The sequence below is a fragment of the Ailuropoda melanoleuca genome, chromosome 5 (genome assembly GCF_002007445.2).
Source record: "Ailuropoda melanoleuca isolate Jingjing chromosome 5, ASM200744v2, whole genome shotgun sequence".
Lineage (NCBI taxonomy): Eukaryota > Metazoa > Chordata > Mammalia > Carnivora > Ursidae > Ailuropoda > Ailuropoda melanoleuca.
In genome coordinates this window covers 40,566,419-40,585,094 of record NC_048222.1, presented here as the reverse complement: position 1 = coordinate 40,585,094, position 18,676 = coordinate 40,566,419, and the positions used below count along the sequence as shown (strand labels likewise).

The following is an 18,676-nucleotide window of genomic DNA, read 5'->3' as shown; positions in this document are numbered from 1 at the left end:
CTTAAAGTCACAGTGACTTTAAACTCCTGATCTGATAATTCCAAAATCTCCTGTCATATCTGATTCTGATGCTTGTTTGTCTCTTCAGACTTTTTTTTCTTGCCTTTTAGCATTCCTTGTCATTTTTTTTTTTTTTTGAAAGCTGGACATGATGTATTGGGTAATAGGAAATGAGGTTAAGTAGGCCTTTATCTGGCTCGGAGTTGTGTTGTGTTTACTATAACTGTAGATGTCTGAGGCTTCAATTTCCTGAGCTGTCTTTGCCTCTGTCTCCCCTGTGGTCTTTGGGTTTCCCTAGAAACTTCTTCCTAAATAGGTCTGAGCCTTGAAGCCCTCTCATCTGTGATCTTCTGTTATACTGATGCCTGCAGATGTAGTGTGCTGGGGGGAAGCATTCAATACTCCTTGATCAGGCCCCCCATCTTCCCATGGGTTTGTGCCCTCAGACTGTTACCTTCACAAGTTTTTCTTGGTTATTCCCTCTCTTAGGTGAGATGGAAAGACTGGAGCGGGCTGGAGTTAGCTAATTGCCCTTCCTCAGGTCAGATAATAATTTTCCTTGAGAGCTGGCCTTTAATACAGAGAACAGAACAAAGAACAGAACTCTCTGGGAGTACTTTGAAATGGTTTCTTTTCCCTCCCCACTGCTAGAGGCAGCAAGGGATTTTCTTCAGTCCTCACAGTGAGAACATGGTGGGGCTCCCAGAGGTAAAACTCAGGAAAGTACGCCCCCCCCACCAAACCTTGGCCCCTCAGTTTTTAACACCCAAGCTAAGGTACCCTGAGCTTCTGGCAATTTGTTAAGTGGAGTTTAACTGTTCTTGACAATACCAGTGCCCGCAGTAGACTTTCACTCTGAAGCTTTACCAGGTCTGTCTGTCTGTCTCTGTCTCTCTCCAGTCCTCAGGGCAGTAGTTTTCCCTGTGACCTCAATTCTCTGATAGATCTAGGAAGGGTAGCTTTTCCATTTGTTCAGCTTTTTCTTATCACCCTCATCTTCACAATACCTTCCAAGGTCTTTACATGTTGAAATGAAACCAGGAGCCCACAAACTGCTTTTTAACGATACTTCCTCAGACGTGGGCATCACGGTAGAATCGAGACATTGAGTCATTGTGGTTGAGTTGAACTGATCTTAATTATGTTGACCATTTTAAAGAACAGGAATCTGCTTTCCAATGAAAAGTTTTAAGACATACATTACACACACAGTCATTCTTAACAATTTTATTTTGTTTTTATGCTGCTCTCCCATGGAGCTGTCCACTGCTTAATAAGGAAGACCTTTCACTGGCTTTCGATCCTTAAGTCTTTGCAGCTCCATAAAATAGCAGAAGTTTAAAGAATGTAAGAGCTGACTGCTTAGGGACCAGCATTTTGAACATATTTAACATCGGCTATTCTGTGATTTGGCTTTACAAAACAAAATACAGCCGGCTGTATTTTTCTCTACCAAGAAATATTTTACAGTGTAGTAATCCTCTCAGTTGTGGGTCATATAACCTCAACCAGGGATAGAGTGTTTTATTCACGTGATAGTGGTCATTTATCAGACTCAGAAGTTCTTATGCTTAATAAAACAAGTGCAGGTTTATAGCGGTAAAAATGCTAAAGTTGGTCTAGTTTATTGTAATTACCAATGGAATATTTCCTGTAAAGTCTAACTGAACTAGGAAGCATTGTTTTAAAATTATATTTTGTGAAGTCTTGAAGATAAATTCAATTTTAAATTTCCTTTTTCTCTCTTTTTTTAAACTTAGGTTGCTTCCAACTGTAATTGATCAGAAATCATTTATTTTCCCTCTAGAATCTGAGGGTAGACTTTGGCAACCCCAAAGACAGCACAGTACATTTCCACATGCCTTTCCGAGAATAAAGGTAGGAATAGAGACATCCATAAAGACAGACAGGGCATGAGTGGTCGGGGAGGCCGTGGGGAGGGACATCTGATGCATAGCAAGTGTCTTTTGGGGATGGTGAAATGTTCTGGAATTTGAGAGTGGCGATGGTTGCACAACTCCGTGGATCTCCTGAACACCATTGAATTGTACACTTTAAAAGGGTACATTTAAGGTATGTGAATTATGTCTCAATAAAGCTGTTAGGAAAAAAAAAACCTTTTTCAGAGTAAAGGCAAGAAATTGACTTTGTGTTCTAAATGAGAGAACATGCCACTGCTGTTTCCAGTAGGTTCGTGCCACGTTCCATTTCTACCACACAAGAGCTTTCTTCAGAAAGCAAAATATACCAAAACACAGTGCCTTCACATTTTTTCATTAGAAACAATCGTACCTCAGGGAACCCACTGTGCAAAGCTGGAAGTTTGAACAGAGCCCTAAGAGGAAAGTTTGGCCTGCTGGGTGCTCTGGCAATTGGATTCCTGCTCCCTCCCCAACTCCCCAAAAGTGGTAACAGTTCACCTCCTGTCAGCCCTTCAGGAACGCTGACTTGATTCACCTTCAGAACAATCCTAGAGGGACGTGCTATTGTTGTCTTCACCCTACGGATGATGAAGCCAAGATTCAGAAATGTTCAGGAAAATGTCAGAGGCAGGATTATGTACCCAGAAATACAGGGATAACCACTATGGTACCCCTTTGTAGGCAATAGCTTTGTTGAGGTATAATTAACATACCATAATATTCGCCCTTTTTCCGTGGACATGCAGTGGCTTCTCGTCTATTACCGAGCTGTGCAGCCATCACACAGTACCCTTATTATAACGGTGTTATCTGTATTTTTCCTCTATCACACTTGACAAAATCTGTAACTAGATTGTTTTAAATGTCTGTTTTCCCAGTTAGAATACAAGTTTAATGGGGGGGGGAGCCATGTCAGTCTGTTCACTGCATATGGCCAGGGGACTCCCAATAAATGTTTGTTGAATGAAGAAACAAAACCATGGTGCCCACCCCCATGTCCAGTCAGTCCTGGCTCCACGACCTTCCCAAAGCAGCCCACTCCTGCCTTCCACGCTGCCCTTCGTACACTTTGTTCAGCCACTATCTATGGAGTATTTACTATGTGCCAAGCACTGTCAGAGGCACATTGTGACGAATGATGCCAGGTCCCTACTCTCAGAGCTTACATTCTCATTGGGGGAGACAGATCATCATTAAGAAAATACCAGCTAATACTAATAAAAGCTCTCCTGGAAATACAACAGAATGCCATGATAAAGGGAGCTTAAGCGTCTCACCTCCCTTCCTATTAAGTCTTTGCATCCGTGAAATTTTTTTTTTTCTCAAGAATCTCGGGAGGGTCACTGTTGGTCCACAAGTGGAAGATTAGCACTCTCTGGTTTGTGAGGACAATGAAACAAAATATCTGAAATTAGGACTATTTAGAATGCATAGCTGCTATTATTATTCTGGAAAAAAATAAAACTATGGCCCAGAAATTTATTTTCCCGAAAGAGTTTTGAATCCTGGCAAATGATCACAACGATAAGAATCTTATGTGCTGAATATAACCCCAGAGTTCTTTTAAATACTATGAGCATGGGTGAGCTTCATTTAAAAGGGGCACGGACTGTTTCCTACCCTGACTTTACCTCCAGGGCCTAGATCCCTATTGTTGTTTTATTTCTAATATCAGTGACATCTGCTTAAAAATGCATAACCGCTGACACACAAGATAGCCCTAATTTTGCATTGTAAACTCAATGACAAACAGTGCTGTTTTGCCAGCTGTTCCTGCAAGCCTACTATAACAACTTAAAAGCTTGTGTTATTAAGTAGCAGTGAAATCCAACTGGGATATTACCACCTTTAATTGCCCACTACCAACCTGTTCAACTAGGTAAACCCCAGTTACTTCTTTCCACTCTCTTTCTCCAAAGTAGATAACTATTTTTGGAATTCCATTTCATGCCAAAAACTTACATGACAAACCATTAGGAGTTGCTCTATTATAATTAAAAGTCATAATTAAGAATTGTTTCTTTGGACAGCTACATGCAAAAGAATGAAACTGGACCATTTTCTCACACCATGCACAAAAATACACTCAAAATGGATTAATGACCTAAACGTGAGACCTGAAACCATATAACTCCTGGAAGAAACTAGGCAGTAAACTCTTTGACATCGGCCTTGCAACATTTTCCTAGGTATGTCTCCTCAGGCAAGGGAAACAGAAACAAAATAAAAAGCTTTTGCACAGCAAAGAAAACCAGCAATAAAACACTCAGGCAACCTACTGAATGGGAAAAGATATTTGTAAATGGTAAGGGGTTAATATCCAAAATATATAAAGAACTTATACAACTAAATGCTAAAAAAAATGGGCATTCCATAAAAACATTAAAAAATGGGCAGAACACCCAAATAGACATTTTACCAAAGAAGACACACAGATGACCAGCAGACACATGCAAAAATGACCAACATCACTCATCATCAGGGAAATGCAAAAATCAAAACCACAATGAGATATCACCTTACACCTGTCAGAATGGCTAGAATAAAAAAGAAACAGCAAGTGTTGGTAAGGATGTGGAAGAAAGGGAGCCCTCGTGTACTGTTGGTGGGAATGTAAATTGGTACAACCACTGTGGAAAGCTGTATGGAGGTTCCTCAAAAAATTAAAAATAGAATTACCATATGATCTCGTAATTCCACTATTGGGTATTTACCTAAAGAAAATGACAACACTAATTCAAAAAGATACATGCATCCCTATGTTTATTGCAGCATTGTTTACAATAGCCAAGATATGGAAGCAGCCCAAGCGTCCATTGACAGATGAATGGATAAAGAAGAATGAATGCGCACACACACACACACACACACACACACACACACGCACACACAGTGGAATATTACTCATCCCTAAACAAGAATGCCATCTTGCCATTTGTCACAACATGCATGGACCTCGAGGGTGTTATGCCAAGTGAAATAAGTCAGACAGAGAAAGGCAGATACTATATAATTTCACTTACATTTGGAATCTAAAAAACGAAACAACTGAACAAATACCAGACTCTTAAATACAGAGAATACACTGGTGGTTGCCAAAGGGGAGGGGGATGGTGGGTGGGTGAAATAGAGAAGATTAGGTGGTACAAACTTGCAGTTACAAAAAGTAAATAAGTCGGGGCGCCTGGGTTAGTTAAGCATTTGCCTTTGGTTCATGTCATGATCCCAGGGTCCTAGGATCGAGCCCCGCATCGGGCTCCCTGCTCAGCAGGGAGTCTGCTTGTCCCTCTCTCCCTCTGCCCCCTGCTCATGCTTTCTCTCACTCTCTTTCTCAAATAAAGAAATAAAATCTTTTTAAAAAAGGAACTAAGTCACAGAGATGAAAAGTACAGCATAGGGAATATAGTCAGTAATGTTGTAAAAAAAAGAATTGATTATTAATTTTCTTTTACATTGGACAAAGCCATATTGTGATGACTTTTCTCCACAGTGTACCTTTGTTCTATGTCAGCACCAGCTCGACCCCGCTCTGGGGCCCCTTGGACGATAGGCACACATGTACTCGTAACAGATAAGGAAAGCATTTGAAATAAAAACAACAAAGGAGGAAGTGGAGGGAAGAAGAGAAGGAGAAAAAGTTTATAGGCCAAGAGAGTATTTGATTTTCTTGTTGTATCTGGCAAGCTAATTCCTACACTGTTTAGACCAAAAGACCTACTTATAAGCATTGATACAGCTGGTATATTTGTGGAGCAGGGAAGATAAACTCAACCCATTGCTTGAGAACGCTTCCTTGTATTAAGTCCATAAAATGGATGCCTTAGCAGTCCAACGAACATAAAAAATATTGTGATCTAATACAACACAGCAATGTGCAAATCTGTGTTTAAGATGGGAAGGCTCTGATTTTGTGAATTTGGATTGAATTGAGAAAGGGATTTTCAAACTTTGATCAAAATGAAAGTTGTGAGGACTTTGGACATAATGAAGAATAATATGGTGAGAGATGAAAGCAAGAAAAAGAGTAACTAAGGGTTGCGTCCTAGACTGTGGCAGTCAGTCCAGCCTCACTTAGTGGGGGGTGGCAGGTTTTGCCCATGAGATGGTAGTTAGCACGTCACAGAGCAGAGCAGGCAAAATAGAGCGCCTCGATGAGCTGACTGCTGTGAGTTCTGTCTTCTCCCAAGAGCACTGACTTTAAAAAAAAATACTGCTCCTTCTCCATGGCTTTTTATTGCAGTGTTTTAAAATACAGACCTAATGACATCTCACCCCTCAAAGCTTTGACATGCATCTTTAAAAATGAACACATTCTGACTTGCCCACAATAACATTATCACACCTAAAAAACGAACAATAATTTCCCCAATTGATCCTCAAATCACTTTACTGATCCTTTATCCTAACCTGGATCTGCTAAGATATATTCATTCCATTTGATTATTTTATTTCTTAAGGCTCTAATAGTCCACAGCAGAAAGACTGTTCATTTCATTGCTGTCATCAGTGCCCAGCCTGAAGTAGGCTCTCAAGAAAGGACAACATCATGGTTAGAAGTATGGGTTCACATCCTGGCTCCACCATGCCCTATCTGTTTCTTGGCGAGTCACTTAACCTCTCTGTCTGTGCCTCAGTTCTTCGTCTGCAAAATGGGCATAAGGATAGCCCCTACCTCATAGGCTGCTGTAAGGATGAGTTAACAGGTGTAACTGTTTATAACAATGCCCCATATGTGGGTGGGTGTTATACAAGTGTTAATTCTTATTATCTGCTGATGAATACTTGGCAACCTTAATTATATACTTAATACGTGCCAGACATCAGCCAAATCTCTGCTCTCATGGAGTTTACATTCTAGTTGGGGTTGGGCAGTCATTAGGAAAACAAAACAACAACAACAACAAAAAGATTTGCAAAGTAAATATATAGTATGGTAGTTGGTAAGAGAAACCTGGGGAAGGAACTAGGGGCATTGGATGGTCTCCCTTGTAAGGCGACACTTCAGCAGAAATCTGATGGACGTGAGGGAATGTCTTTGGCTGTTTGGAGGAATGGTGTCTCCATGCAGAGGAAACAGCATGTATTAGAAGTACAAATGATGTGGAAATGTTGGGGTTTGGAGCAAACGGTCAAGAGGGAATTCTCGAGACGTCTTCAGTGCAAAAAAGGTGGTTTATTAAAGCAAGGGGACAGCGCCCACGGGCAGAAAGAGTTGCACTGGGATTGTGAGGGGTGGCCCATTATATATTTTCAAGTCGGGAGGGGGTTAGGGATAGCGTAAGTCTTTAAGGGATTTTGGAAGCAAGGTTTCCAGGACCTTGAGCGGCTCACTGTTGTTAGGGAAAGGTCATTTATTACTGTCTAGTAAAACTTTAGTCATGAGACCTTCAGGTGTCTATCAGTGGGCCATATGCTTGGAGGATGACTGCCAACATGTATCTTGGAGGGTAGAGATAAAGGAAGTTTCCAACGGAATTTTTATATTAAGTTACAGTAGACTTACAGGATTCTGGGGGTTGGGCCAAGATTGCCTTTTGCCCTTAGCAAAGTACCAACATCAAGGCAGCTGAGTTCCTAGTGGAAGGTCACTCTGCCTGTCTCAAGGACTAGTCAATGGGCTGTAGGCGATAAGGAAATTTAGTTTTTTCTTATGCCTTGGTTTCCCACATCACGAACAGCAAAGAAGCTGGAGAGGAATATGCAGGGGGAGGGGAGTAGGAAGAGTGGGAGGGGACCGGATGTCGTGGACCATTGTGAGGACTTCGGATAGCTCTCTGAGTGAGATGGGAAGTCACCAGAGTCTTTTCCTGCTATGAGGTAGAAGGGAAAGGGCAGCAGCGGGGGGACCATTTAGGAGCCTGTGTGGGCCATGATGATGAAATCCTAGCTCATCCTCACAACATTTGGGGGAAAAAATTATCATCCCTGTTTCACAGTTAAGGAAATGGAAGGTGGGAGATGATTCTAATTTAAAGCAAAGTGACAGCAGAACTGGGATTCAAACACAGGTATATTTGACCTCAAAGTTCTGGCCTTTTCCTCACCATCGTTAAAAAAACACAAAACCTTGAGCTCCCTTCCTGTGTTTATTTACCACAGGGACATTTATGAGCCCCCCCCCCCAAAAGCAGGATAAACTCCTGATTTGGTTCACAGGTGGCCCTGACTATCCCCAGAATTATCCTCAGATACGTCACTCCAAACTTTCCTAGAGAAGCTTCTCAACCAGCGCACCTGATGAAGGTGACCTTTTTCACCTTCTGATTTGCAGCAGTAATGCTAATGTAGCCGTTATGAAGACGCATTAGAATGATTGATAATACATTAGGGTACCCCAACATATGCAATACCGTTGTGCTGTCACTGGTTACCATTCAGTCGGTTTACACATACATTTTAAAGAGGTTTATACTTTACAATGGACAAAAGCTACAGCTAGGGGCGCCTGGGTGGCACAGCGGTTAAGCATCTGCCTTTGGCTCAGGGCGTGATCCCGGCGTTATGGGATCGAGCCACATCAGGCTCCTCCGCTGTGAGCCTGCTTCTTTCTCTCCCACTCCCCCTGCTTGTGTTCCCTCTCTTGCTGGCTGTCTCTATCTCTGTCAAATAAATAAATAAAAATCTTTAAAAAAAAAAAAAAGCTACAGCTAATGGGACAGATGATTAAATGTGGTATTTGGGGCTATTTCTACCAAAAACAGGCATCAAGAATAGGCCCTTAGGACTCTATCTTCTAGGACTATTGTTTCTAAGGCAAGATGTGATTAGCTACGTATTTATGACTCATGGCACCTTCTCCAGCAACATAAGTTTACTCATTACAAGTGCAAAGACTACCCAAATTTTATTATATGGTATCCCATGGTTCAACAACATCTCAAAGGTGACATTCCAAATTCCTCATGCCTTGCTCCATGGCTTACCAGGAAACGTGAACTTCTGGGCACACAGGAGAGCCCTCATTCCCTGGCCACCAGCTCATGAGGGTAACTTGTAGCAAAGGGAGGGAGGCCACAGAATTAGCAATTGGCCCATGTGCCATAAAAATTGGGCAGAATGTCACCTTTGGCACACACTACTGCTGTCCCCTGATGTCTGTGTCACTGTGGCATACAGCAATGATAACACAAACATAGCATAACTTAAAAAAAATGCCTTTCACCACTGGTAAGCTATTTCCGCAAATATTTTAATTTTAGTGGTACTACGTGCTGGGTGGCAGACACACGTATCTCTGTGCTGCAGGAAGCTTCGAGTCTATAGACGGGTGTTCTGCAGTTTGAGTGCTATCGTAGAGGTTTAGAAAAATGCTCTGGTAGGGGTTTGGGGGTGATGGTGGTATGCTGAATGCCTGGGCTTTGTTATAACCCGTAAGTGCATCATCTCTCAAATCTGTTTCAAGTACAGTTGTCTCTGACCTCTGTGTCCTAGTCGGCCAGCTCACATAGCATGTTCTTGCAAGAATTCTTCAACACTCTAAGGACCTTCACTGACCTCTCATTATTTCACCATTTATCACTTTTGCCTTATTGTCCTTTTCCTCCCTAGCTAGGTTAGGTGGTGTGCTTGTGGAAGGAACTGTTGCTTCCCTGCCCGATACCCATCCCCCCTTCTGCATTACTAACAACTATGATTTTGCTCAGAATGGTATCACACCATGAGGATGATCCCTCATTCCTGGGCCTTCCTTGCAGCTAAGTATGACCGTGTGTCCCAGTTCTGTCCAGGACTCATTGGAGCAGCAGTCAACTGGGAATTGGTTCTAGGGAATCTTTTGCTTTCCTGATGAAAGGATAGAGTCACAACTGCACATCCCTTCTCCTCTTTCCCCTTTCCTTCTGTCTTGAACACAGACATGACATCTGGATTTGTAGCAATTGTCTTGCAACCATGAGGTGACAAGTATAAGGACAAAAGGCAACAGTTTGAGAAAGGCAGAAAAGAAAGAGGAAAAGGACTTTGCCTCACTGGCTTTTATGAGCAGCTGAGTTTTAGCTAGATAGAAGCTGTTCAATAAAGACTACATTTCCCAGCCTCCCTTGCAGTTAGACATAGGACCAAGTGTTGGCCAATGAAATGTAAGGGGAGGTATTATGGGCAGTTTTCTGGAAACTTCCTTAAAAGATAGCTGGCTCACGCTCTTTGATCCTTTTCTTCCCCTTTATTTATCCTGCTGCGTGGAATGAAGCTGGGATGCCTGAAACTTTATTAGCAAATGTAGACCCGAGGAGGAGGCCCATATATCAGAGATAGCAGGGATACTGAGCTGGAAGGAGCCAGATGCCTAGCAACTTCATGGATTTCCAGACCAACTCTGAACAGCCTGTCTCTGGACTTCATATACATGAGAAGAATAAATTCTGTCTTATTTAAGTAATATTCTTCCAGTTTGCAGTCACATACAGACAAACTTAGTCCTAACCTTCCCATTACCAAATTTATTAATTTTTCTATGTCTGGATTTATATGTCATAGTGGAAGAAGTGTCCCTCCTCCTGTCAAGCTCAGTCTCTTAAGGCCTCTGCTTTTGCACTTATCCCTTTTCATTAACCATCCATTTCTCACTCCTCAACCATCCCCAGCTCTTTGCATGAGTAGCTTAGTTTTTTCACTCAGGTCACAATATAACTGTCATCTCCTCAGAGAGGCTGTCCTTGATCACCATATCCAAGGAAGCCTCCCATTATTCTCTATGCCACTTATGGCAATCTGAAATTAATTCTATATTTGCTCACATGGTTATTAACTGATTCCTCACATTCCTTCAAGAATGTCAGGTCCATGTGCACAGGGACTTTTTCTTGTTCACCAACGGCTAGCAGGCTCTTAATAAATGTTGGATGAATGAATCAGTGAATGACTTTTGTTGGGAGTAGAGAGAGATGGAGATTAGGGGAGGTCTCCCAGAGGATGTTACACCTGGTCTGAGCACAAGTTTGAGAGTGAAAGTGTGCCCAGAAGACACTGAAGAGGGGAGAAGAAGACATTTCCAGAAGAGGGGACAGAATGCTCACTCACAGAGGTGCAGAGAACATGTTGTATGCAGAGGCACACTGGCTGGTCTCTGAGTAGTCAGAGGGAATGGAGAAGAGGCGGGTTGAAGGTAGGAAGGATCATAATAGGGAAACTATTAGGGGATTTTGAAGAGGTAAGAGACATATCTTAATTAGTGATCAGAGGTTCAGTCTTTCTAGAGGTTATACAGAAGATGGATTCACAGTAAGGAGACCACATAACAGCCATTACAGAGCTCTACGTAATCCAACGAGGGCCTGGACCAACGCAGTGCCTGTGAGGATTAGAGCGAGTGTAAAGGATCCAAGGGACACATAGGACGTTGCGTCAAGAACGTATCAACTAACATTTCTTTATAATGTGGCAGCAGGCTATGATGGAAAGAGGCTTTGACTTCAGAGACATAAATCAAATCCTGTCTCCTCACTTGGGATTGTCTGACTTTGAGAAGTCCCTCAACCAATTATCCTCATTGGTAAAGTATTAATATCACATAGCCCTCTTGTCCTTTTATTTTTTTAAAAAAAAGATTTTATTTAGTTGAGAGAGAGAGAGAGAGAGAGAAAGCAGGGGGAGGAGCAGAGGGAGAGGGACAAACAGACTCCACACTGAGCACAGAGCCCAACGTGGGGCTCGATCCCACAACCCCAAGATCAGAACTTGAGCTGAAATCAAGAGTCAGATGCTCAACTCACTGAGCCACCCAGGCACCCCCTCTTGCGTCCTTTTAAGGACTAAAGCCATTGGATCAGGACAGAACCCACCTATTATGCTGCCTGACTCAAAACAGAACTGCAGAAATGCCAGCCCCTCCCCCAACGTTTGTTTCTCGTAGTCTACCGTTCAACTCCTACAGGAATCAGAAAACAGGAGGGGCGCATCTGACTAGAAGTAGTTAAGTCTTAAGGTTTGGTGAACCTGAGGCAGTTAGGCAGCAGCCTGGGGTTAAGTGGTGCTGTTACTGTCAGTCCCTCCAGCCCTGGCAGGGAGGTAGGAGGGCTGCCCTAGAGCAGAGAGTGCTGGAGTAGGACCTATAACAAAACAGCGAATAGTTAGCTTAGAATCACCCTTTAGTTTTAAATAGGAACTTTTACTAAAGAAATTGTTTTTTGAAAATACAGACGGAAATCCATGTAAGCAATATCCAGCTTGAACAGTTACCATAATTTTACAATTCTTCTCTCATCTCTTCCCTCCACATTTTCTGGTGCAAATCCCTGACATCAGATCATTTTACCCTTAAGCACTTCAGATAAGGACTTAAAAAAAAAAGTAACTATTATCACATCTAACATAGTTAACAATGCATTAATAACTATAGAATTCCCAGGTGCTGCTCTTTCCCCCAATTATCTTAAAGTTGTTGTTCTAATGTTTGAATTGGGATGTAAACAAGGTCCACACAGTGCATTTGCATCTCATTTTATCTAGAACATTTTCCCCTCATTTAAAACAATGCCACTTACTGGCCAAAGAAACCAGGTCATTGGTCAGATAGGTTTTTCCTCACTGAATCTGGCTGATGGCAATCTCATAGTGTCATTTTATGTTTTCCTCTGTCCCTAGTATTTCTTGTGAACTAGTGGTTTTATCTAGAAGCTTGACCAGATTCAGATAACATCTTTTTGGCCAAAATATGTCATAGGTGCTGCTGTGTACTTCCTCTTATAGGATATCGGGAGGCAATTTCTTTTTCTCCTCTAATGATCAGTGGGTCTGAGTATTACTGGCTCCATCTACCCTTTATAAAATTCCCCTAATGGTATGACTGACCATTGATGTTTCCTTAAATACATTATTTCTTTAGGGATTGCAAAGCAGTGATTTTATAATTCCACCCTTCCTTCTGCATTTTTTGGCTTCTATGAAGAACTGCCCCTTACTGACTCTTTGGTGCATCTGAAAAATAGATTTTTCAGGAAAAGCAGGATAAACGCTCAATTCTTTTCCTTTATCTACTTTCAAATTAATGTATCAATTTTATCAAGTAGGTTTTTTTGCGAGAGGGGAAAACATTCAGAACTCTCGGGTTTTTGCATATTTGAAGTGTTTCAATCCATTACGGTCATTGTGTTTTGGCCAGAAGGCTCCTGAGTAGCACTTTATCATTGCAAGGTACTTACCGTACATTAGTCATTTCCCTCACAGACAACCCTGGGAAGGTAGGTATTATTACCCAGCTTTACAAATGAGAAATCTAGATCACGGGGCTTGAACCACGACTTGAGGTCTATTGTTCTTTCCATTAACTATAATAATGGTTGAAATAATCAAAGCGTTAAAGGTGACTGGATTCTTCCCCCCCCCTTTTTTTTCTCTCGTTATAAGATTAAACAGCAGAGGTCTATAACCAGTATAGATTAATATGATATTAAGCAATATACACTCTAGAAGGCATTACTTGGGGCAAACACTGTTGAGAATAATGTTATGCTGATAATACTGTAACTTAGTAAATAGCTCGTCTCAACTTTGTTTGTGAAGCATTTCGATTTTGATTACTCTGTGTGGGAGCTTCTGCTCAGATGTAGGTCATTTTATGGTCTGCCCATGACTGGGGAGCTGGTATTAGACGCTGCCTAGTGTTTTTAATTCAGAACTTCTTCAAAAAGAAAACCTTAGCCCCTTATGTTCAAACTCTCGTTTTAATAGCATAAGCTATTTCCTTCTTAGATAGCTTTGTGGGCATAGTAATAAAATAAATACCACAAAATCACTGATGAGATGAAAATTGAACTCCCTGCTTCTGTGCAGCCATGTAGGTAAAACAGTAATTGGCTCGGATAATAACTTTTGTTCTTACAAACCAAAGTCTAAATGAGAGTCACGTTTGATATATCTGCTTGTAATTACTATCAAAAGGAGAGAATTCAAAGTTTGGATTGTTTAGTGACTCAAGATAGATTAAATAGATTGCTGCCTTTTCTTGATCAATTCAAGAAAAATTTCTGAAATTTTTTTTGATATTTATCTTACTGTTGATAAAAATTATCTTCCAGGGCTTGCTCTCCTGCTTAATGGAATGATTAATTTTGTTTTTCTTTTTTAAATTGACAACTGTTTTTCTTGAAAAGATCTCATTATTGGGTCTGATAGCGCAGCTGATGCTTTTAAGTATTTCCTATATAGTTCTGTAGGTCGTTTGAGAAACAAATTTAGGCTATGGGTGTATTTGGTAGTGATTTACAGCAAAACCATTTGATACATTAATATTATTTAAAGGTAGTCTCTTTTATATGTTTTTAAAAGGGAAATTTAATCTTGTGTTATTATTTTGGCATACACATGTTTCGGTGCTGAACTAGTAAATATTAGAATATTAATCATTTTAAAGGACCTCTCTCATTGCTTCTAGAAGCCAGCTAATACATAATTGATACTACAACCTGTCATTTCTTTGGGATTTCTATTTACATTCCGATTCCTGTCCATGAAGATCTATGTCCAGTGCCACAGAAACGTAACAATGAACAGAGAACTGGATTTTGATGCCACTTTTAACAATGATTCTGTATTTGATAATTTCCTCCCTACCCCAATACCCTAGCCACACAAAGTTGATGGAGCATAATAAAACTAAGAAAACTGCTATGGTCCACCGAACCAATGATTCCAGAATTAAAAAGTTCTAACAAAGCTTAGACATGATAGATGAAGCTATTACCATCAGTTGTATCCAGGGTTCACATTTAAAAAACACTCTAATTACAGAAACCACATCCAGTCAATATAATACATATTAGCAATTTCCTAATCCTTGGTAGGATGGAAATTATTCTGAAAGTTTAATTAAGAAGGAAAAAATTATGTTCAGGTATTAATTTCAATAAAAGAGACACTCAGCTTCCACGCGAAAGCCCTGGAGTGGTACTGTGAGTGTGGGTTCCCCACAGAAGGAAAGCCATTCATAATTAGGCACGATGTTGCTTTTGCAACACCACATACTTCCAGGAGAAGGAAATAGATATGCACTCTTTGCAACCTGTATCCCTGCATGGGTTAAATAAAGTGGACAGCTGAGTGCCATTATTTAGAGATTAGCTTAAAAACTGCTATTAAAAAAATGACACAAAAGGGAGGTTTGGAGCCTGTGTTAAGAAATAACTTATCTGGACAGCATACATCCCATAGGTATTTTTGTAGGCTCCCCCTTCACTCTGACCTTAGGCACAGCCCCATTTATGAATGTTGATGATCAAAGAAATATTTAGCTGGATCACGAACTGATCTTCCCGGTGTCTACGACCATTCTAACAATTGCACCAGATCACCCCCAGAACTAAGACACTCAATTGAAATGAACATTTTTTTAAATTGCTCACATCACCTCCTTTGTATTTTAGGATTCCATTTATACAAAATGCCCAGAATGGGCACATCTAGGAGACAGAAAGTAGACCAGTAGTTGCCAGGGGCTGGAAGGAGGAGCAAATGGGGAGTGATTCTTCATGGGTGTGAAATTTCTTTTTGAGGGGATGAAAATGTTCTGAAATTAGGGGTGATGGCTGCACAACTTCATGAATATGCTAAAAACCACTGACTTACATACTTTTAAAGGTGTGAGTTTTATAGTATGTGAATTATATCACAATAAAAAGTCATAAGACCTCAGAAACTTACCTTTTAACATCAAATCGTAGGACGCCAAAGCAGGGGAGGGTGGGGGATGAGGGAAGGTGGAGAGTTTGGAGGGTGGGGGTGACGTGAATAGTTCCTCAAGAGACCCTCAAGTCTAATTGCTGTGTTCTGCAAGTAAAGAAACTGACTCAAAGAAGGAAAGTGACTTACCCGAGGTAACATGCAGGCAGTCCCGGAGAGGGCAAGACTGGAACCTAGCTAGGTCTCTCCCCTTTGCCACCATCACGGCGCCTTCTCTGGTGTTTATGGTTGGGCATCTCAGCAGTAACCAATTCGAAGTCTTTAAAATGAGGAACACGTGGTTCGAACGACAGGCTTTTATATTTTTTCTAATGATAGCACACGTTTTTCCTATAGACAGCAAAATCTCTGTGAAGGAGTAAATGTGTTGTGGCAATTCACCAAGTCCAAAGTGAGATTTACCTGTAAATGTCCTGTGAGGACGATGGCCACATTAACAGACCAAGGGGGCCCTCTACCTGTGTGTTTGTAGTATAGATTTCATTGGCAAAATCCTTGACCTCGAAAGCAAAAAATAAATCGACACCAGGTATTCTGGTCCTTTGTCCACCTTGCTTGGCTTCTGCTATTATTTTGGAGGAAATGAGTGGTGTCCTAGGATATATTTGTACGAGCAATAGGATACATGGAGAAAAATCTACAGAAAATTCCTTTCCTGTGAATAAAAGAGACCAATTGGCAGCCTAAATAAAACCAAATATATATGTGTGTGTGTATGATTTTTTTGCCATAAGAATTACATTAAAATAATTATTTTCAAAGAACTTCACACTCCTTTGAGGATATAAAATGCTAGTAAGCATTTTGGTTCATTCGGCATGAAAGTTTCATTGTTTCTTTGTTTCAGCAAAAGATTGGGTTGAATGTAAAAATCATGCAGGATCCAGAAAACATCCACCACAGAGCTGCTGTAAGTGCGAACTATGGAATCGGTTTGCCATATATTAATCAGAGAAAAGCATGTGTAAGTAATGACTTGTTTTAATGAGCTCCTAATTTTTTTTAAGAATCAAAAGTCATATATTTTGTAAGATACAATGTAAATTTTTAAGTAAAGGTTTTGATCCTTAGAATTTTGGGGAGATGAAATGGAATGGCTTTCATTCTGTTTATAATAATGAAGGATTAAAAACATGTAAACCGATTTTTAAAAGATCTATTTGTAGCTCGTTCAAATTTCTGTTTTATCTGATGTTCTTAAATCATCTGGTATCACAATTTAAACAAGGATGAAATAATGTAACAACAAAAAGAATGAAGAGAGAAATTTTAAATATTTTATTTGATAGGAGGCTTACCGCTAGAAAAATCAAAAGAAAGCAGCAGCATCGTAATTGGCTTCAATGCATGTGATCTTCCAGTACACAAAAGTTAAGAATATTATTCTAAATCTGAAGCAAGCACGGAATGATTCTTTATGTCAGCAAGATGATGGGAGGGAAGAATGGTTAAATGGAGACTGGCATTAAGTGATCTCAGAATCCGTGCCTATGTTTGCCATTGACTGGCTGCTCAGTGTCCCGAAGCAAGGTACTTTCTGTGTTGTGGGCTTTTCTAAGGAGATGTAAAACTAGTGCTTCATTTTAATCGAGAAATTATTTGACTTGCGATTATTTCTAATACTAAAAACAATCACTGAGGTGACACCTCTACGTTTGTAAATACATTTTTAACCTTGCCTTTCTCTCAAAAGCTCTTAAATGTATGCTTTGGGGAAGTCAAAACTAAAAAAAACAAGATGAATTTTAGAATTAAATTGCAAAACCATTTCTAACCAGAATGGTCTCTTGGATTAATCTTCTAAATTTCCTACACAGGCATTTTCATCTGCCTACTTCATTCATGTAACCCTGAAATATATTTTTTACTTTCTTTCTATATGCTTTATGTTATTCTAACAGGTTTGGCTTAAGTGCACTTTATCATAGACATCCTTCCATAGCCTAAGAAATAACCAGAAAGTTAGATATTTTTATTCCTGCTGAAACTTTATTTAAAATGTCACTGTGAATAATGTGAAAGGGTTTTTATCTGCTTCCCATGAGCCCAAAGCCCTTGAAATAAAAATATTATTTCTTTGGCTGCACAGACAGAAGCAGATTTCTCTTTTGTTGTTGTTGGTTTCCCCCTTCAATCTAGAATTAATAGTGGCTTATCTGGGGGCTTTGTAGCCCAAGGCCACTGCTGCGTTTCCAGCAAACTTCTCCTGATGAGTATCCAAGTTTTAAAAGGCACACCTTTAGGGGCGCCTGGGTGGCACAGTGGTTAAGCGTCTGCCTTCAGCTCAGGGCGTGATCCCGGTGTTATGGGATCGAGCCCCACATCAGGCTCTTCCGCCATGGGCCTGCTTCTTCCTCAACCACTCCCCCTGCTTGTGTTCCCTCTCTCACTGGCTGTCTCTATCTCTGTCGAATAAATAAATAAAATCTTAATAAATAAATAAAAAATAAAAGGCACACCTCTAGACTTAGAGAGGATTATGCTTGGCTTTAATGAATGGGAGCCAATATTCAGACATAAATAGGAATTCCAAGTTATATGCAAAATCTGGGGCAGAACCTTAGTCATTTGTTATATTTTTTCCTAATTCCCAAGAGGATGAGTGCTTTGGTTATTGTGCCCATGTACTTTGAACACAGAGAGCTTGGGGAAGCACTTGGCCTTGCATGATATGGAGAGAATATACACTCATTTATTGTATTCAAGATCCTTTTTTTTCCCCATTAAACTTGACTCCATGGAAATCTACACCAGAGCACTTTAAAATGTATGCACATTATATACATTTTGCTCAAGCTGATGTTAGCATTTCAATCAAAATAGTTGATCCTGGCATTTCACGTTGCAAATGTATATATGATGGTAGTAACAGAAAATGGGTATTTTCATTCTGGATTTATACAACAGAAACACTGTGCCAAAAGTCCTGTTCGAGAAATAGTTGGGTATTGGTTTTAAACAATCATGTAGAGCACTTGGGAACAGATACAGTTGTGATTTACCACTTATAAAAATGTTTCTGAAAGCACTTCCCCACACTGAAGCAATGTGTCTAGTGTTGTGATGTATAGTTAATTAGA

General features: G+C 40.4%; 1 protein-coding gene across 2 annotated transcripts in view; it reads left to right on the top strand.

Moving 5' to 3' along the window:
- IQCH (IQ motif containing H) overlaps window positions 1-18,676 on the top strand; it is a 209,783-nt gene that overhangs the window by 19,073 nt on the left and 172,034 nt on the right. For both annotated transcript variants that reach the window (XM_034660782.1, XM_002914284.4), the window contains exons 4-5: window positions 1,761-1,878; window positions 16,444-16,560. In XM_034660782.1, the coding sequence (XP_034516673.1) occupies window positions 1,761-1,878; window positions 16,444-16,560 (235 nt within the window). The remainder of the gene's footprint in view (window positions 1-1,760; window positions 1,879-16,443; window positions 16,561-18,676) is intronic.